At 38.1% G+C, this 21547-nt stretch overlaps 1 protein-coding gene across 1 annotated transcript in view; it reads right to left on the reverse strand.

Moving 5' to 3' along the window:
- Positions 1 to 21547, reverse strand: part of LOC122562401 (probable E3 ubiquitin-protein ligase HECTD4) — a 293168-nt gene that overhangs the window by 115718 nt on the left and 155903 nt on the right. The window contains exons 28-37 of the mRNA XM_043715258.1: positions 21110 to 21198; positions 19152 to 19327; positions 10490 to 10625; positions 8809 to 8950; positions 8147 to 8313; positions 5998 to 6144; positions 5367 to 5551; positions 4228 to 4381; positions 3207 to 3487; positions 1549 to 1738 (exon numbers count right to left, since the gene is read on the reverse strand). Of these exons, the coding sequence (XP_043571193.1) occupies positions 1549 to 1738; positions 3207 to 3487; positions 4228 to 4381; positions 5367 to 5551; positions 5998 to 6144; positions 8147 to 8313; positions 8809 to 8950; positions 10490 to 10625; positions 19152 to 19327; positions 21110 to 21198 (1667 nt within the window). The remainder of the gene's footprint in view (positions 1 to 1548; positions 1739 to 3206; positions 3488 to 4227; positions 4382 to 5366; positions 5552 to 5997; positions 6145 to 8146; positions 8314 to 8808; positions 8951 to 10489; positions 10626 to 19151; positions 19328 to 21109; positions 21199 to 21547) is intronic.

Below are 21547 nucleotides of genomic sequence, written 5' to 3' on the forward strand. Positions count from 1 at the left end.
GTGTAACAGAGATTCATCAGGATGTTGCCTGGTTTGGAGCATTTTAGCCATGAAGACAAGCTGGATAGGCTCAGGTTGTTTTATCTAGAGCAGATAAGGCTGAGGGGATCCTGAATGAGGTGTACAAGATTATTAGCAGAATGAACAGGATGGATAGCAAACAGCTGTTTCCCTTTGTTCAAGGATCATTAATGAGGGGCATAACTTTAAGGTAAAGGGCAGGAGGTTTGAAAAGATTGAGGAATTCTTTTTTCATCCAAATGGTGGTGGGAACTTCTATTACACTGCCAGGCAATGTAATAGAGTCAGGAAATCTCCACCTTTAAAAAGAATATGGATAAACCCCTGAAATGTCATAATATTTAAGGTGATGAGCTAAGTTGGATTAGTCTATACAGACCGATGCAAACTCAATGTGTGATGGGCCTCTTCTGTGCTGTATGACTCTATGCCATAATTGGCATTCACGATTTGACGACCTTGCCTGTAAAGGCTTACATGAAATCTAGAGATATGAAACTTATATTACTTCCCAATTACTTGCTGTAACTGCACACTTTTGCAATTCATGTACTAAGACACACAGACCCTTCTGTAGCCCAGAGCTCTGCAATTTGTCAGCATTAAGAAGCTTATTTACACTCTTCCTGTGAAAATAAGCATTTTCACATTTACCCACATTAATTATCATTTGCCAGACCCTGACCCATTCACCAAATCTGTCTACACTGCTGTCTTCTTCACAACTTTCTTTCGCATCTATACTTTGTCATCAGCTACTTTAGCAAACATACCTTCAGTCCATTCATCCAAGTCATTTATATAAATTGTGAAAAATTAAGGCCGCAGCAGAACTCCCTATGGCACATCAACTGTTTCAGCCTGCCAACCAGAAAATGATCCATTTATGCCTACTGTTTACTGTTGGCTAGCCAATTGTCTATCCATGTCAGTAGGTTACCCCAGACCATGAGCTATTATCTCTCAATAATATTTGATGTGTCACTTTATCAAATCTCTTCTGGAAATCTAAGTACAGTACACATCCATCAGTTCCCACGTACCCCAGGCACATGTTAAAGAAATGCAATTAATTGGCTTCATTGCCAATAATGAAGCCATAAATTGTCTTTTCACAAAAACAAGTCAAACTGTCTGATTACCTTGAACTTTAAGTGCTCTGCAATAACAACCTTAATAATAATTTTCCACATCGTCGCTATGACGGATGTTGAGCTAATTGGCCTGTAGTTTCCTGCAGTTGGTCTTCCTCCTTTTATTGAATATAATTCCTTTATTCCAATCTTCCAGTCCAAATGACCCTTACCAGAACTAGGAAATTTTGGAAAATCAAATCCAATACATTAACAATCTCATTGGCTACTTGATTTAAGGTCTTAGGATGAAGTCGATTAGGACCTGGGGGCTTGTCAGCCTATAGCATCTGAATGCGATGCTGGAGAAAAGCAAGTATTGAAGTACCATAAAACTGCACCTTCAAGTGAAAAGTAAACAGATGGCAGAAAAGAACTGTACTGCTACACCTACCTGAGTAATGGCTGAAGGACTTCATGGGATGACTGATCCTCACGTTTATGAATCAAGATCGACAGTTTACCATCTACTGCCTCGCTTTCCTCTCCACCATCTTTCTCTGATTTTATTGAGTTCTTTGGGCTGGATTTTGAAAAGGAAGAACCAGCTTCTGACGTGCTGGGAGACAGCACAGTTTGACACCCTAAAAATGGAATGTTAAATGTTCAACTTCTCAAACAAACAGCCTCACCAATATTACTGTTAGAATGTCAGATTTCCTGCACACTTGACTGAAGCCATGCAAACACTTGGGGCAGAATTCAATTTTGACAATTTCTCAATTTACATTTCACCAATAGTAATTCAGTATGAAATTTAATAATTACTGCAATAAATAAACTGGTATATGCTGTTAGTGGATCTCAGCTGGAGCAACAAGCTGTTATACCAGATCTCAGCACATCTGGGAAAGAAAACACCATGTCTGCATTTGATCAACACTTCTGTCGCAAAGACTGCATGTGTGAATTGAGCTCAAGAAGGATATGGTTCAGATATTAAGAAACTTTTGAGAATCGTCTAACATTAAACATTTAGGATCACAAAGAAATAGTCACTACTTTGAGTACTGGAGGAACAGATGCCAAAAAAACTCTATACCAAGGTGACAATGTCTTCAGGAGAGGAAAGACTTAAAGGGAAGCACATGAAAAGGAACAATATTTAGATCTTTGATTTCAGTTAAACAGCATCAGTTGAATTCCCAATGGTTTCCGAATATATTTGTGCAACCATAAGACTAAAACCAAAAGCTAATTTTGAAAAAAATACTAATCACTTCTGTGTCAGTTGTGGGAATAACAATACCACACTAGCACTGCTTACTATAACTCCTTTTATGATATAAAGGAGCCCTACTGTTTCAGAATCTCTCTTTCTCAGCTGACACTGCAGAAATCCCCTGGAGCTCAGCATCTGACCTTGAAGTGCTACCCCAGAGCCAGAAATCTACAGTTGCCTGAAAACACTTGTATTTTTATGATGAGACATGTACAATACTCCACATTGCCTACAAACCAAAAACACACCAGAACCAGTGGCTCTCTGAATGATTTCTTACCTTAAAGGAATTGGAGTTTGCAACATCTTATAACTAAAGAAATGTGTCTAATGGGAAAAGATCAACGACTGAAACTGATAAGTGAAAAGACCATTTCTTATTCCAGGGCAAGACCATAAAGGTAAGTTTAAACAGGGAAAAGACAGATTTTTAATATTATGGGCAAAGAATTATTTTTCTGTTTTAGCAGTTAGCACTGCTGCCTCACAGTGCCAGGAGCCCAGTTTCAATTCCGCCTTCGGGCAACTGTCTGCATGGAGTTTGCACATTCTCCCAGTGTCTGCTTGGATATCCTCCGTGTGCTCCAGCTTCCTCCCAAAAAATGTGCAGATTAGGTGAATAAGCCATGCGAAATTTCCTATAGTGTTCAGGGATGTGTATGCTAGATGCATTAGTCAGGGGAAATATACAGTTATAGGGTAGGGGAATGGGTCTGGGTGGTATACTCTTCAGAGGGTTGGTGTGGACTTCTTGGGCTAAATGACCTGTTTCCACGCTATAGGGATTCTATGATTCTACGATACCATGCTTTCAGTGTCAATTAACTTACCTGGTACAACATAATCAGCAAGTTTAGCTAATAGAAGTGATGCAATATTTGAAGCAGGATCAGCAGGATCATCTTGTTCATTGTCCAGGGGAGGTACAGAATAGCTCCATGGGGGCAATTCCACATTCCCACAGTCTTCCACACTCATGAGAGGCAAGGCAGCACGGCAAAGTTGAAGGATGATGAGTACCAGCTTGGGGGATGGTCGCTGGTCTAACAACAATGAAAGGAGCTTTGACACACAGGCAGGTTGGCTAAGGATTGCTTTACCAATTTGACTTCTGATAAGATCAGAAATAAAGTGTAGAGAAAAGCAGAGTTAAATTTTCTTCATTAGTTTCCAAAATTCATATATGCAAAATATATTCTAGGCAATACAATTGCTGCTTGGAAAAATCAGGCTTGCAAAAATGTTTGATCTATTCAGTTTTCATTCTTAAACACCTATGTTTAAAATTGTTGAATAGCATAACAGAGTACACATGCAACACTAAATTTATTTTAACACTAAAATTCAATGACGTTGAATTTATGCACCAAGTATGCTAGTTACACATTACTTGCGCTAAAATATTATGGATATTTATTTGAAATTCTGCATATCTCTAGTGTGCTATGCAATGAAACAAATGCAAATATCTGAACTTAACTCATTCAAAACCTATTCAAATAATGAATTGAAAGCACTCCTTCAAAGATGCAGTCTAGTTGTGGGTGATCACTGTTCACAATAATTAATTTTAAAAAAGACATGGAATGGCATAAAGAACCCAAATGTCTTCAACTACTTATTTAATTGTTTACAGATTGCATACAGCAAAAAGATTGTTCAGATAATATTAGTGTGACAGCAAAACAGGTTCGTCAGCATAGTCCTTTTAAAATATCGGAATCTTGTAAGAACTTTTCAGTTCACACTTTACCGAAGTACATGATGGTTGTAAATTGGTGAATCTCAGATGTATGGCAAAATTTTAAATGGTACCTGCACTTTTAAAGAACTAGTTGTTGCTCTCCCTACCTGGAAAGGTCATTGAGGAGGCTGAGAACATCCTGCAGTGCGTCATTCCCTGCTGCTTGATTCCCACAGCACTCAGTAGCACGGGCTAGATGGTTGGTCAACAGGCTTGACACTTGACGAGCTAAGCCAGAATGGACTGCATTTGTTGATACACCTAAATGTGATAGGTTTTTATTTGGTGGAAGGGGATGGAAAGGGAAAGTAGTCAATCAAGAGAGGGACAGCGAGAGAGCGTGATTAAATACACACTAAAGGAGGAAGATAGAATTCTATCAAAGCATAGCACCATATGCCAAACTTAAAAAAAAGTTAAAGACCCAAAAGACTCCACTTTTAATCTGGGATAGGAGGAGTCCCAATTTAAAAAGAAAATCCACATATTAGCATTTTTAAGGAAGTTATAATAAAAAAATTTGATATCAAAGTTAGTTATCTTTAAAAGTTTGGCTTGCAATGTATTTGGTAGTTATATCTTTACTTGCGTATCTTTTATATTTAACGATAGAAAACGTCTTTCACATGATTGGTTGACATCTCAGAAGAAGGTTGTCATCTACAAGTAGTCACTTGTATTATTTTCCTACTCCATGAAAATAACTCTTAGTTAACCAACCAACCAGATGGGGCACATTGAGTATTCTAATGTCTGACCATGCAGCAGAAGTTTGAACAATTTTCATTAGGTACACACTGTCTAGTTGCCCAACATGAGACCAATAAACTGATCCTCTAACCATTGAAAATATTGGAAATTACAAAATCTTCACCTTCAACAGAGGGAAAAAGTAAACTACCCTAAGATCGTGGTCTGCAAATGTTTTATTTTGTCAGCGGGGAAGCTGTCAAAATTAAAAAGTGTTAGCAGGTCTATCAGAAAGATCACAGTCTTTTATCGTCAGTGTACTCTTCTCATTTAATTGCATACAATCTTTTCACAAAATTAGTGGAAATTGGCAGGTTTTGTATTAACTGATTTTAACTAAGAGCCAGAGTCTATTGTGCAAGGCATGAACCAAAATAAAGACAAAGTCAAACATGAAATAATGAATAACGCTAACCTGAGTTTTAATACTTTGAAGGAAGAAAAAAATATATGGTTGTAGCAGGGAGACATGATTTTATTTACATATAACACTCACCTTCTTCCTTCTCCCACTCCACACAGCGATTAGCCAGTACTTGGAAGGCAGCCCAGGCCATCGTAGCTACCTTCTGTTTTCTTGTCTGTTTCTCACTGGAGCTACTTTCTCGCTGGCTTGTTAGACTGCAAAGTCTATCCATGAGCTGCACCAAACCACTACGCACCAGGCATTTCTCCTCACTTCTAAACACGGGAGGGGTAGGGAGAGAAAAAATACTAGATAAGCGAGAACAATACTATTTGAAGAAAGGCCGCAAAAAACACAATTTCCTAAAGACTATAATTAATTGTTTCTATTAAATAAAGTTGCTTAACCCGCTAATGATGAAACCAGGTGCATATTATTGTTAGATTCTAAATTGAAGTCAGTCAAGCAAATTGATTTTCATGGTTTTATTAGATTCATACACATTTGTCATGGCGAGCAGAACTCGATCAGTGCACTTTTGCCATTTTTCACAAAGACACTTGAATCACTTACATCCCCAATCAGAAGAATAGCCCACTGCGAAGACCACAAAAGCAACTATTCAATATGATATTGTCTGCATTGTCTGGAAATTATTTAAATATGTGGATTACGACAATGGATGATTTAACTTCCAATTCATTAAACAATAGTTCCTTACCTTGTGTATGGAATAGTGCAAAGAAGGCCAATGCTGTTGGCGCAGGCAATTGGATATCGTGCACAAAGTGAAACAACTGATGTCATGGTCTCGCCAAATGCCTCCTGAACCTGCTCCACCATTCCGCCACATGTCAGCTCTTCAATCCTTAGAGAACAGCAATACACATTTACTAATGAGAAAAGTCAGACAGTCGTGAGCTGTTATACAGTTGGATAAAATCAGAAATCCAAATTAATTATATTCAGTTAAATAAACATCCTTAATTTAATTGGACCCAAATTTGAGTTAATCTATTCTGTAAATTTAACAATATTTGTTTTTATCTCTGTGCATTCAATATCAAACTTGTTGGTGTCGAGGACAGGATCTCTGGCATAAAGTGCTTTTCTTAAATAATCAGGACATTGCTAGACTAGCAGGAATCAGATTGATGGGATTGAATAAAACAAAGTAAGTTGAATAACAAAGGCGAAAATAATTTAAACATGTCAAAGCTTTGTCATCTTGGGACTCATTAGGACAATTTGCAAGAATTACCAAGTAAGGAAAAATATGTATACTGTATGAGGGGATCAACTGGCTGGCAAATGGATTTATTGATAGAATATTTGGAATGGAGAATGCACCAGTTAGATGATGACTAACAGTTAACTGCTAAACCATATTTCAGTTTTAATCCACAGGTGTAAAAAGCAATTGTCTTGTACATCTTAAATGAATTTGATACTGTACTCAGGTTAATCACTGAAATTGAGCAGCAAAATGGGCGGAAAGGTCCGTTTCCACACTGTAGGGAATCTAATCTAATCTTTCCTTGACGTCCTGGTTCAGAAATCAGTCAGACTCTGACTAAATGACATGATTCTACCTTCAATGGTCAATGTGTGTGTTGGGATTTCTATAATTCCATGTGCTACAAGTTGGGCCTTAACAGCAACTACATAAATAGAAACCAAACTATTTGTTCATCTTACATACTTCATACTGAAATAAGGTGCCTCAAAGCCATCCAACTACTCTGATAAGACCATTTCTCACAACACATCAACCAAACTCCTGAATAAGCCCTTTGGTGCTGGAAAGTACCCAGCCAACCACAGATTTAAGACATCTCAAACAACAGGTGAGTCTAGGTAACAAGGTGATCTCAGCCAGGATGGGAACTGAACCTATCCTGATGGCGTCACTCTGCATTGCAAACCAGCCATCTAGCCAACTGAGCCAACACTCTCCTCTCACACAAGTTTTGTTTTCCCTTTATTTGGTAATGTAGGACATACTGATGAATGCAAGATGAAACGTTTTTCTTAAAAACGTGCATTTTTTCAGCAAAATTCAAGCTCTGTATTACCAAGATATTTTACATTTTAATATGGATATTGGACAAAAACAATGTTTTCTTTCCTACCAAAAAGAAACTACACTCTAACCTTTCTAATACTCCATCACATTCGAAGACTTCAGACATGGTCGAATTAGTAGGAAGGAACATCAAATGGATCCAATACATCAAAGTGGACTAGGGAATAGAGACGTCCAACTCACTCTGTTGGAAAGGTCTCTCCTCCTGCACAATTACGGAGCAGCAACACTAGCAGCTATTAGGCTTTTTCCCCCCATGTCTAAATTTGTGGTGGCATGGTGAATGGCTGTGCAAGAAAATGCAGTGAGAGGGGGACAAAACATGCAAATAATTAATAATACATAAATATGACAATAAGGGAAGCAATCTCAATCCAGTTCCAAAAGTTACAATTCAGCATTCACAACTACTCAAAACGAAAAAAATATATATTGTGTTGGAACCAGGTCTAGGGGATTGAAGAGTGAGGCTGAGGTGCATAACTGGAGTAGAACAAGGATATTCCTCATTCACCCAAAGTAACGCCCCTCACATTATTGAGCATGCAACTACTTTTTAAAAACAAGTGAGTTGCTCAGTACTCAGAATTTGTAACATTAGAAGAGTAAACAAAGTCTACTTGCTGCCACATCCCAAAAAGATAACTTTATCCAAGAGTTTCCTTTTAAAGAATAACCTTTCTTCCCCAACTGCTTCCCTCCCCACACCCCCTCCCCTCCCCCATCCCCCTACACCCCTCCCCCCCTCCACCCACCGCAACAATTCTATTAGGCAGCATCTCACCTTGGCCCACCTTGAAGAACTGTGGTTACAGGTCCAACCAAATGAGTAACACCACCAACTCGGACTGCTGCTGTCAACAGCTCACGCATGTGTACCAGGGCTTGTTTTCTCGTATTACCACGCCTCCACCGAGTCTGGGCAGCTAAAAGGAAACTGCTGCTTGACACCTTAAGTTAAATAAGATCATAATTTTCAAATGTTGTTTATGTAATTCTCAATGGCAGCCTTTCCATTTTAATTTAGTAGGTAATGAGAAAAGTTTGCCACATTACTTCAGTAATTATTGTCAAATGCTGCCAATTATAGATCAACAGAAACATAGCAATATGTACAATTAACGTTAAGTATTCATGCCTCATGGACAGAAATGATAAATTAGTCCAAGTGCATTTAAGTCAGTGAGATGATGTGTATAATTACAGACATGGTGAAACAAATGTCATAAGTTAGAGAAGTTCAATTCAAGGAATAAAAAAATAGAATTGCACATCTTCTATGTAATCAGTTGGTCCTGCAAATTATTTCAAATTTTATTTACTGACAAAATACATGCCATCAGAATATTATGTACTTTTTTTTCAAGACAAAAATTGATCGCCTCAAATTTTTTCCAATACTTTTGGAAATAAAGCTTAGTTGCAAAAAAAAATTTAAACACTTACAGCCTGGTCAGGATTTGTCCCAATGAAAGCAAAGAGCTGTCCAAGCAGCACACTATACGTTGGCTTGTCCCGACTATCTTCAATAGTCAGAGACTGAAGCAGAGTGAAGGAACTACTCCGATGACTATTCCCATGGCGTCTCCTTCAAACAAGACATAAAAATTCCATGACATCTGCAATATTGAAATTACTTGGCTAAAAATGATAAATACTTAAAGCATAACAAAACTTAATGGCTGAGAGCGCTCCCTAATAATAGCACCTTCACTAAAAATATGTAACTGTCCAACATATAACCTTGCCCAAATTTAGACCTTGTAAAGACCAACTTTCTCCACATGAATCCAAAAGGATCTGTTTAAAGCACTTAATGGGAATGAAGACAAGCCTCTGGAGACGAGTACAAAGTATTTTTTGTAGCATGTGGCATCCCATTTATTTTTAAAATGTGTTCTTATAGTTTTTTTTCAAATTCTCACTTTCTCTAGCTTGATTATTTCCTACCAATACTTCCAATCTTGCGGTTTGACCACCTGGAAGAAAAGAACAGCAGGCACACAACTATCTCGAAGTCACAAAACATAATAATTTGGAAACACATTGAAATTCCCCATGGCTACTGGTTAGCAACCTTGGAATTCCCTACCTAACCAAAAAGTGGGTGTACCAAGACTATGCAGATTATAGTGGTTCCAGAGAGACAGTTCATGACTAGCTTCTCAACAGCAACAAAAACATCATGAATAAAGAACATGTCACATAATGAGTGGTCAATTCACACCCAGATACATCTGGCAGCCTTACAACCCTATGAAAATACTGTTGACCTATCCAGATCGTAGTGAATGGAAAAATGAAAGTATGTTCTTTTTACACACAAAAAAGAGGGGAAACACTCTGTCCTAAAGAAGCTCCTTCCCCCATAGGATTTCAGGCTTGATGCCTGTTCAAGCTGAAATTTGGAAAGTCAGTACAATCCTTCAAACGCTAATCCGACTTTGTCACTTGTGCAGAAGTGTTAAAAATAAAGCCCATTTTGGTGGCTAGTGCAACATGAGAATTGTCAAGGAATACAAATGGAGAATGGGAGTACAGTGAGTAACTGATCAGTAAAGGTTGCTGCAAACTACAGAAAAATAAACAGAAGCAGTTCTGCTAGGTCCAAAGATTTGAAACATGTTAAATCACAGTTTCAGTCTGCAGACAACAAATCAGAGATATGTTATAACAGTGTACACTATCTAAAAGATGCATTGCGGTAACTTGTCTAAACTATTTGACATCACCTTCCAAAGCTCTAATTTCTACTAGAAGAACGGTAGTATTGTATGGAAACACTACCTGCAAGATTCCTCCAAATCTCGCTCAGTCCAATATACTGTCATACCTTCATGAAAACTCATGCAATTTCTCAAGAAAATACACTATATGGACCACAGCAGTTCGAGGCAGCAACTCATCTCATATTCTCAAGAATGAGATTTAAATGCTTGTCTTATCAGCAAATTGCAAATTCCATCAACAAACAAGACAGATAAGCATTCTGTGATTAATATTCTGTGATAACACTGTAAGCATTCTGTGATTAATATTCTGTGATAACACTGCAATGTTATTTCCAAGACAGGACATGTTTACAATAGAAACTTCCTGGAAATACCAAATTAACTTAGCCTTTTACCTTTGACTGGCTCGTGTGAATTCTAAATCCTCATTTGCAATCATTTCTAGGTCAGAGGGTGCAGACATGCTACGCAGGAACACAGGTTGGCGAACAGTGTGGGAAATCACCTTGGTTTCAGAAGATGATTTACAAGCTGGTAAAATAAGCAGGGAAGATCAGAAAGACAAACGCACACTGAATATTTCACAAATTATGTAAATTTGAGATTTCTGTGGCTGCACATGGTTGAGATAAAAGTCTTATCTATACTATTATTAAGGTTCCTTTAAATTGCGCAGCTACCCCTACTTCTTGTCAGACTATCAAAATGTGAACAGTAGTCAAGAGTACTCTTTAGCAGCTATTGGAAAGTTATCCTATTTGAGTATTTCCTTTTTCACAACATGAAAATATTTCATCACATTTATTGGCAACATTTGGCATCTAACACATTTCCATTTTATCAAATTTAAGTTAAAGTTATTAAAAATAAAACACATGAAATGCTTGCTGAAACAGCAAAGTTATTTATTTCACAAGGGACTAGACATCCCCCCAAGTTACATGAATTGTTTGTCATATTCTTCACATGTAAGATGTTTCGAGCTCAAACCACTTAGTATACTCTCAACCATCGAACAGGAACATGCAAAAAAACTGAATTGACATTACACTGATGACAACTGTTAGCTGTATGGCTGGATTGCAACACAGAATAATGTAACAGCTTTGGTTTAAATCCCCATACTGCTGAGGATATCACAAAGACTCACACCTTCTCAACCTCGCCCCTTGCTGGAGGCGTGGTGAGCTTCACATTGAACTCACCGTCAGTCATCTCTCTTTTATGAGACAGGAGCCTATGGTCCTCTAGGAATATGACAACATTCACTTTTCACTTCACAAATAGATTAGATTAGATTAGATTAGATTAGATTACTTACAGTGTGGAAACAGGCCCTTAGGCCCAACAAGTCCACACCGCCCCGCCGAAGCGCAACCCACCCATACCCCTACATTTACCCCTTACCTAACACTAAGGGCAATTTGGCATGGCCAATTCACCTGACCTGCACATCTTTGGACTGTGGGAGGAAACCCACGCAGACACGGGGAGAACATGCAAACTCCACACAGTCAGTCGCCTGAGTCGGGAATTGAACCTGTGTCTCTGGCGCTGTGAGGCAGCAGTGCTAACCACTGTGCCACCGTGCCGCCCAAGATGAATTGGAAGAGCAGGACACTCACCCCTTCAGCCTGCTGCATCATTCAATAAGGTGATCTAGTTACTCCACATTTCCACCTATTGCCAATGACCTTTCAATTCCATTCTTATCAAGAATCTACCTTTCTCTGCCGTAAAAATATTCAAGAGCTTGGTTCCTTAACCTTTTAAGAAAGAGTTTAAAAGATTTTCAAATGTCAAAATAATTGCTTCATTATTGCCTTGAATGGATGATCCCTTTATTTTTAAACAGTAATTCTTAGTTCTCGATTCTCCCAAAAAAGAAACATCCCTTTCATTCCACCCTGACAAGACACTCAAGATCTTTTAATCAAAGCTGTTTACTCATGTAAGCTCCAGTGAATACAAGCCTAGCCTGTTCAAGCGTTCTTCATAAGACAATCTGCTCATTCCAGATATCATGCTTTACCTTCTCTGATATGTTTCCGATGCATTTAAATTCTTCCTTAAATAAACAGATCATACTGTATACATCATTCGGGTTGTAATCTCACCATAACTTAAAATTAAACTCCCTACCTTTATATTTAATAACTCTCACAATAAAAAATAACATTTTACTGTTAAGTTTTCTGAATAACCTGGTGCATCTGCACACTGATCTTTTGGCATCTAGGCACTAGGATAGCCAGAATCCTCTGCAGAATAGAACTTTGCAATCTGATTTGAAAAGATAGTCGTGAATAGAAGTGCACAAAAGGTGCCTATAAGCTTGCCCCTGAAGCTTATAAGTTAAAAATTAGTACTACAAGAAAAAAACACAATCAGGTAACACTAGAATTTACAAGGAAACCAATGTGTGGAGTCAGTGAATCCGATCACTGAAGGTAATAAAAAAAATTAAGAATGGGAGGGAAATCATGGTTGAGGAAGAATACCAAAATAGTAATCCAGTAACCCTCAAGATGTATTTCAATAAGCATCAGGTATCAAAGAACAGAGAAGTGGCAGTTCAGGCAGAAACTCATGAGATCTTTCACAAGCAATCACATGTGGGGATAGAAATTCTGGGCATGGACAAGATATTAATTTTAGGGAACAAACAGAAGGATACTAAAAAAAAAAAGAAGAAAGGCTGAACCTAAAAGTAATATAAAGATAATAATATGCTTCCATTGCAAAAAGACTGGACATGCTAAATCTCAATGCTGGAAGTTAAATTGGAGGCCAATTACAATAATAGGAACATCCAAGGAATCTTCAGAAAAGCGTGCATCAGGAAACAAAATGAATAGCAAAACTGTAGCAGTTACATAGGTTACAGCATGTCCCCATAGAATCTTTTAGGGAGAGCGTGATCAAGAGACCATGGGCCCAAAATTGAACATTTTAAATTTGCCCAAATGGTCAAACTAAATAAAAAGTCAGCTACTGGCTACAGAGAATAGTATGGACAATGGTCAAATAAGTCACAAAGGCTTGGAAAAGTATCAGACTTTCTGGCACCTGGAATTCCAGCCACTGCCTCAGGAGGTGCACTCTACACCACCCTGACATAGCAACTGGGAAGGGTGTTGGCTTGACCCCAGTTGAATGCTTTGAACCCCACTCATGACCCCATTGGCCAAAAACCACAGATCATTCAGAAAGGTTCGGGGCGAGGGGAAATAAAAACACACACCTGGAAGTCAGTGGGGATTCACAGTAAGACTGATGGCAGAAGATTACGCAGCAATCCAAAATGATCCATGAGAAATTCCTGACCTTCATAAAAAAGAGCTACCCCTATGCCAGAGAGAAAAAAGTGAGGACTGCAGATGCTGGAGATCAGAGTCAAGAGTGTGGTGCTGGAAAAGCACAGCAGGTTAGGCAGCATCTGTGGTGCAAGAGTGTCGATTTTCGGGCATAAGCCCTTCATCAGGAAGGGCTTATGCCCGAAATATCGATTCTCCTGCTCCTCAGATGCTGCCTGACCTGCTGTGCTTTTCCAGCACCACACTCTTGACTATCCCAGAGAGGAAGGAGATCCCAACAGCCCAGATCAAACATGTGGATTGTTGTGGGAAATATCCTTTTTCAGAGTAGAGAGTAAATATTATGGGAATTTGGGAAATGTTTACATGGTATTGATAATAAATATTTTGTTAATAAACTCAAGGTTGAAGTGTCCAAAGCATGAACAATATGGAAACGATGGCTGAGGACTGCCAAGAAATGTTCTTCACTGATTATTGCAAAAAAGAATTAAGACTTATGGAGATTCTGAATTTTTGATTACAAATGAAGAGGTATTTCCTTATTTTTCTCAGGAACCAAGTAAACTAACAAAGATACCAACTTACATTGGAGCAGTCAGTTCCTAACGTTCGCTGATGATATCAATTAACTTCCAGAGAGATTAAATGAAGGAAAAATATTAATTTGAGGCTTACACAGGGGTCACAAACCAGTACCAATATCAGAATCAGATAAAAGAGTAACTTAGCAAGTGGAGAAGTTGTAGCTGGAGTTCTGAAATAAATCCTGATAGAATATATTGATTTCATCGTGGAGAGTAACCTTGCTGATTCAAAGTTATTGGCCTCACCAAGGGTGTTGGGAAAAAAAACAGATGCCCAGGAGGAAAACCCTGGGGCATTTCCTGACCATAATTTGCCTAGATCATGAGTTCACAGAATTAGACAGAAAAACTAAAAGTCTACAGTAAAATGAGACAACATGGAAAATCAGTTATCTGACAAAAGGTTTTGAATACTTAAGTAAAAAAGACAAAGGTGAAGAAAATGAGGCTGACATGCTCAGCCCATCTTTAATAAAAATGCAATAGATGGATCTTGAGTTAAGGAGCTGTATCAAATAGCTTACACAGAAATTGAATCAGAGCCAATGCCCAAACACTATTATTTAAAAAACAAAGTGCTAATAAAGAAATAGAGAGCACCTAAAATATCAGCAAAGAGGAATGGCAGTCCATTGGGTGGTAGTACTAACACAGCTTTGTGATAATATTCTACAGGTCATCCATGAAATTCCAAGGAAAACACAGGATAATATAGTAAATATTTTTATTGGTTAAGACCACATGAAGATCATGTGGGGGTCAAATTTTGCCAGATATATCAGGTACAGCAGAAAGCCAAACCATTGATTAAACCTACACACAATTTTGTTTCTACCTTTCTAATAACTTTTTTAGCAAGTCTAAATGGGTCATGTAGGACCCCAACATGAAACCAGGATTTGCAATCAGTGTCCTTTAACATCATGGATTTTTCAAGCAGGTTTAGTGAAACAGAAAATTAACGCATAAATAGTGTGAAAGTGAACTTATCTTTTAAAACAAAATATGCATTACCAAGAAATAAAGTTTGAACTCTGATCTTAGTGTATTTCACAAATACACAAAATCTAACAAAAAGTTTGGGAATAAAACAATTCATGCCCTTCCTCTTATCATCCACAACCACAGGAAGCATTGGAAAGATAGTATTAGAGTTGAGAGTGTGGTGCTGGAAAAGCACAGCAGGTCAGGCAGCATCCGAGGAGGAGAATCGACATTTTGGGCATAAGCCCTTCATCAGGAATGAGGATTGTGGGATGGGGCGGAGATAAATGGGAGGAGGAGCGCAGACCATTTGATAACAACGCGTCATGTGTAGAGGTTGGGCTAAGGACATGGGAGAAGGTGCCTCAAGCCCTAAAATTCTTGAGCTTGATATTGAGTTGAGAAGGCTGTAGCATTCCCAAATGAAAAATGAGTTTTTGACCTTCTAGCCTGTACTGAACTACGCAAGAAACAAGGAAAAAGAGAAGATAAAAGGACTGCTGCCCAGCAACAGGGTCTCCTATTACGTAGAAACTATGATAACAACAGGCTTAGCAATCTTCAAAGCAATTTGGGTTGAAATATCAGCACGAGAAAGCTCCAGAAATGTGAAAGAGGAGTTTAAGGATTCTATGCTTAGAAATAAGTGAGCTGTGCACACACAGATTAAGGGTCTCATGAAGAGATATTAACTAAAGATGAAAACATTGAGTGAATGCAGAATATAGCTGAGTCAACTGAACAAGGATCTTTTAACATGCAAACAGCCTAATGCTGTCATAGTGTAATAGTTGTTCCATTTGCTGAGCCCATAAGGTGGCCCAAAAAGGGCCTCTTGTGACACAGTGGTAACATCCCTACCCCTGGACTGGGAGGCCTGGATTCAGGTTCAACCTGCTCCACAGGTTGTAACAGCATTTCTGAAATGGATGATTAGCAAAATAGGTTAATTTTGTTTTATAAAATTAAAGACAGTGTTTAAATGTTCTTTTTAAAATGCAAGAAGCTCTTGTGGCACAATGATAGTGCTCCTATCTCTGAGCAATGGAGGTCTAGTTTCAATTCCCACCTGCTCCAGAGGTAATAACACCTCTGAACAGGCTGATTTAAAAAACAACCAAAATGCAAACAGTGTGACCATTCACGGAGATTCGAGTATCTGTCCATTTGCTGTTGAGGGTAGAAGTGCTGAATCTTTATACCTTTTATTTGCAACAAGACTGCATCAAATAATTTCTACATGTTAATAGTTTGTGCTTTCATTCCCTTTGTGCACAATAAACTTATTTGCTAAGAGTACATTGACAGACTTTTGGAAATATGTTCATCAAGTGACAACCACAGTAACCAAATTGCAAAAATGAAAATAAAAGTTTATCAAGCCATTCTGGAATCTGATTTATACAGCATTATCAACTGGAATCAATTTTTAGCATTAAATCCATCAGGACACCGGCAGTGCCAGCCTGCAGCTTCAACAATGTGCTCAGTACCACTTCCTTGGTAATTGTTATTTTCTTGAGTTCTTCCCTTTCTTCCATTTCCTGATTTACACCTATTTCTAGGAGGTTACTGTAGAGGATGCAAATGAGAACTGATGCAAACAAAAAAATCTGTTCAATTTATCTGCAATCTCCTTATTTTCCATTATTAATTCCCCAGGCTTACAATTGGACCAATTCTCACTTTTTAACTTTTCCATTTTTAAAACTATCTACAGAAACTGCCATTATCTGTTTTTATATTTCTAGCTCGCTTTCTTACTTGCTCTAATTTTGACTTCCTTGATAATCTTTTAGTCAATCTTTGTTCTGCCTTATATTCTGTTTAATTTCTGACATGCCATCCATCTTTGCACAATTATGTGCTTTATCTTTAATGCTTAACCACAGATAATGTATCCACTCCTTGGATGTTTGCCTTCATGTTGGAATGTATCTATTGTGTATTCTGAAATACTTCCTCAACTACGTCATTGCAACATGTAAAAACCATGTCCTTATATTTTCCTGTATTTTTGATTATGGACTGATACAGGAAAAGAACAGTTTTAAAAATCAAGGACTGTTGAAAGATTACTGCAATTTTTGAAAGTAATATTTTAAGCACTGCCAACACAGTTGCTTTTTCAGGGAATAGGGGAAGTTTAGTGAAGACTTGGCCGATAACATCCAGTTTATTGAGAACTGGTTTTAATCCACAGATCGATGTCAAAGGCCTTCTGCCTGCCAACAACAGTACGATTGGCTTTCTGGTAGCTAACCCAGTTTAGAGTGTGAACAGATGGAAGACGACAACAGATTTCCAAATATGCAAAGCTGACTTTTGCCTTTGTAGTTTAAAAAAAAATCTTAAGCCTAAAAAAAGGCCAATTTACTTTTTCCCTCAGCAGTTTCTCTCAGTTGTGGTTCATAAGTAGTAAGTCAGAGAGTTTCAATAAGTGTAAACCAGTCATCAGGTAAAAGGATCTGGAGAAGGAGCAGCACCTATAACAAGCCAAAAGGACCACCTTAGTGAACCCTGTGAACAGGGACCAGTGATGCCTTCCCAGTCTTTCCCTCTGTTCATCAAACACATTTTTCTTTTCTAGAGGGGATGTTTATGGGGTGGTGGGGGTCGAGAGTGTTTCAACTAGCAGATGTACATGCTGACAGTTCATAATTGTTTATCTGTAGCTAGAATCTATTTATTTAAGCAGAGAAACCTGCATTTGCTTCCAGTCAATCTGGCTATAAAAGACAGATAAATTGGGGAATTTCAGATACTTTCATAAAATCAGGAGTTGTAGGGCTTGGCTACTTCAATGGGGCACAACAATTTCTACTGACTTAATATTAATCTAATTTGTTAGCTAATTAATCTAACTCTGCTTTATTGCCAATACCTAGAGCCACTTTCATGACGAGATCATTAATCAACCTTATGCACACATTGCTATTGTAGCCTGCCCTCCCGTTGGCTCCTGAACATGTAGTTCTAAGACTCTCCTGAAAATATTCTTTGAAAATATCTAGGCTACATTTGCCCATCTGACTTATCCAGTATATACTTGGGTTAAAACCCTCATTATGTCTTGATTTATACTACATCCTACCTTGTGGTTATTGACAGGAGGCCAGAACACCACTCCCACAAGTAACTATTGTCTGTAGCATTCCTACCTAAACCACTTCTATACCTTGGTTTCTTCAACTTGGGACATGTACGAATGCCATTAATTAGGAGAACCACCCTCCACCTTTTCTTAGCTTCCTGTTCTTCCTAAATTTCCTGTACCCTACAATATTTAGATCCCAATCTATGTCATCATCTAGTCAGGTTTCTAACTTTTATTTGTGCTATGAAATTTTATTTATTTGCTCTGAAAACTATGTGCATTCAAATGCTGAACCATTAGTTTGGCCCTTTTACTATTTTTGTAGTTTCTACTTTATCCGTTGACTTATTCTTAAATTTGTATACACTATCCTTGCTATTCCTGTTTATTATTTCTCATATTATACCCTTCTTTCTTGTCATGTTTCTAATTTGTTATTTATTACAACCGTGCAAAATTGATCAATTGCCGCAACTATGGGCGGCACATGTCTCAGTGATTCGCACCGCTGCCTCACAGTGCTAGGGAACCTGGTTTGCTTCCACCCTCAGGCAAGCGCCTGAATGGAACTTGCACATTCTCCCCAAATCTGGGTCACAGTCCAAAGATGTGCAGGTTAGGTGGACTGCCTGCTGAATTGCCCACAGTGTTCACGGATGTGCAGGCTGGTTAATTAGCCATGAAATGCAGGGTTACAGAGACAGGATGGGTCTGGATGGGCTGCTGCTTGGAGGGTTAGTGTAGACTTGATGGGCCGAATGGTCTGCTTCTATACTGTAGGGATTCTTTGATACTTATTTTATCCACTTTACTAGTTATGTGGTTCTCTAGAACATGGGCCCAGTCATGGGTTCAGCTGTAGATAATCCCAATGGCATAGATCCTACAATTCCCAGCATAGGTGTCAGTGCCCCATTAACTGGAGCATACCTCTTCCTTACCAGTCTCAACATACAATTTTGAATTCTAAAGTTAAACGCAAATTAAATATTTGATGCTAAACACATTTGATTAGAACAGCAAAAGTCTTTTTGTCCTTTCGAACTTCGCTCATTTGCGTCAGGGCCAATACCTGGCGTGTCAGCTGGGGTTCCTGAAATGCTCCTAGTCAGACCAGCCTGTGCCGCTATGGTAACATGCAACAACAGCTCAGCTCGATTCATCAAACTTTTCACCAAAGTTTTTGTTTTTGCTAAAGAATGCGAAGATTTTGGCATCAAGGAGTTCACCTCTTGACCAAATTTCTCCCTGGTAATTAAAAAAAAGGAAAAATGGTGAAAAGATAGACAAGAATAAACAGCAAAATAAGTACATTCTACTTGAAATTCAGTATCCTGGGTATCAAAACACTGGTACAAAGAGAGTGAAATAAATTGCCTCCAGCATCACAACAGAACATTTATTTTTATTAAAGGTTGTAAAGGGGAGCAATATGTTTTTCAAAGCGAAGTTCTGCACCAAACTCTCCCCACTGTGGAGTTTATATATGACAATAAAAGTAGGAACACAGTTTGCAACAAGCTTGCATCCCTTTAATGCACAAACATCAGCATCAGCAAGGAACGTGCTCCAATTGTGACTAATAAAAGAAATTAAGGATTAAATAAGCAATAAATGATAAAGGATTAAGGAAGAAACCTATTAAATTGTCAAAACAAGTGGTAAACAAGAGGACTGGGAACATCTTAGAATTCAGCAAAAGACTACTAATAAAAATACTAAGAAAGGGTAGATGGAATGAGAGCAAACTAACAGAAAAAGACCAGTAAAACTTCAATGGGTCTGCAAAAAGAAAAAAAATCTAAACAAATGCGAGTACAACACAAGTGAAGTCAGGAAAAGTTATAATGGGAAATAAGGAAATGGCACAGAAACTAAACATTTGCCACAGAGACTTCCAATTAAGGGTCTCAAATTAATTCTGGGGATGGAGCAGTTATCTTGTAAGGAACAGTTAAATTGACTAAATCAACACTAGAAGAATGAGAGATGATCTCAGTCAACCCTAACAAAATTCTTGACAGGGTAGAAGCAGGATATTTCCACTGGCTGGGGAATGAGGTCTAGAACCAGAGGTCAGTCTCAGAATAACAGGTATATAATTTAGGACTGAGATGAGAAGGTATTTCTTTACTCAAAAAGGGTGTGAATCTTTGGAAATCTCAGCCCCAAAAGGGATATGGAAGCTCAATCATGGACCATGTTCAACACAGATTAAAAGATGTGTACATATTCAAAATGTCAAGGGATAAGGGAATAGTGCAAGAAAATAGTTTTGAAGTAGATGATCTCATTGAATGGAGGAGTAGGTTTGATGGGTTGAATGGTCTACTCTAACTTCTACTTATGTTTTTCCAACAATCACAGTTGACTTGTTACAGCAACAAATCAGCTGAATTACACACCCACTTGATTTTCACTTCGTAAGAGTCAGAGTCATACAGCATGGAAACAGACATGTTTATTTTAGTACTTTCGGCACTCACTTGTGAAGTGATTCAAGACGGGGGATGGGAAAATAAGGACAGACATCTACAAAAGTCTTAACTTCAGTCACTGTTTTGTGATTATTTTGTAAGACGTATCCGACTGAAAGCTGAACCAACACAAAAATACTAGAAAGACTACGCACATCAGAAGGAACCATAAACTTTCTATTTTGCGTTCAAGTGGAACTTTTCCTTTCTAGTTATCACATCTCACCTTTTGACAGTACCATGCTCTGGCAGCCATTCAGTACTTTGTACAAATAAACACTGTTCACATTAAGAGCCCACACAATGAGTGTTGCCAAAACATCCAACTGTGAAGTATAGCATACAGCCTATGTGCACCTGCAATTCACAAGCATGCACTTTCTAGCAGGTGGTACTGGGAATAAAATCAGGAATGGGACTCTACCTTATTTTTTCCTATACATTTCCAGAAGAATAGAACTGTTCAACTTACACTTTCTCTGTGGCCAGGATCGGCTAAACAAATAATCTATCAATTAAGTATCATACCCGTAGTTTATAAATGTCATCATACCTTAATAAAAGGACCATGTTTTCCAAGTCATTAGAGTCAAATGGCATCTCCTTCAGGGAGCACAGCAGTTCTAACTCCTTGATTTTACTCTGGAGAAAAATAACATTAGATTGAATTTTGGAATCAAAGCATCAGTTTTCAAACCAGTGTGATTTGTTTGATGGGTTAGAAATTAATTGCTTCCTAAGTTCAGGAATAAGAATATCCATTTATTAAAGTTTCACTGTTGCCTCATGCTGGACAGTTTACAGAACTGGAGTTAATATTTCAGGGGATTAGTTAAGGAGTGATGCATCTGTCACATAAGGTGGTGGACACAAGTTTCAGAGTATTCTTTAAAGAGCAAGAAACTCTTGATGTCTGGTCAACATTACTTTCTCAACCAACACTAGCAATCCTGGTAGAAAAGATGTGTTGCTATATTTTTGAAAAAGCAAC

The sequence above is a fragment of the Chiloscyllium plagiosum genome, chromosome 25, assembly GCF_004010195.1.
Source record: "Chiloscyllium plagiosum isolate BGI_BamShark_2017 chromosome 25, ASM401019v2, whole genome shotgun sequence".
Lineage (NCBI taxonomy): Eukaryota > Metazoa > Chordata > Chondrichthyes > Orectolobiformes > Hemiscylliidae > Chiloscyllium > Chiloscyllium plagiosum.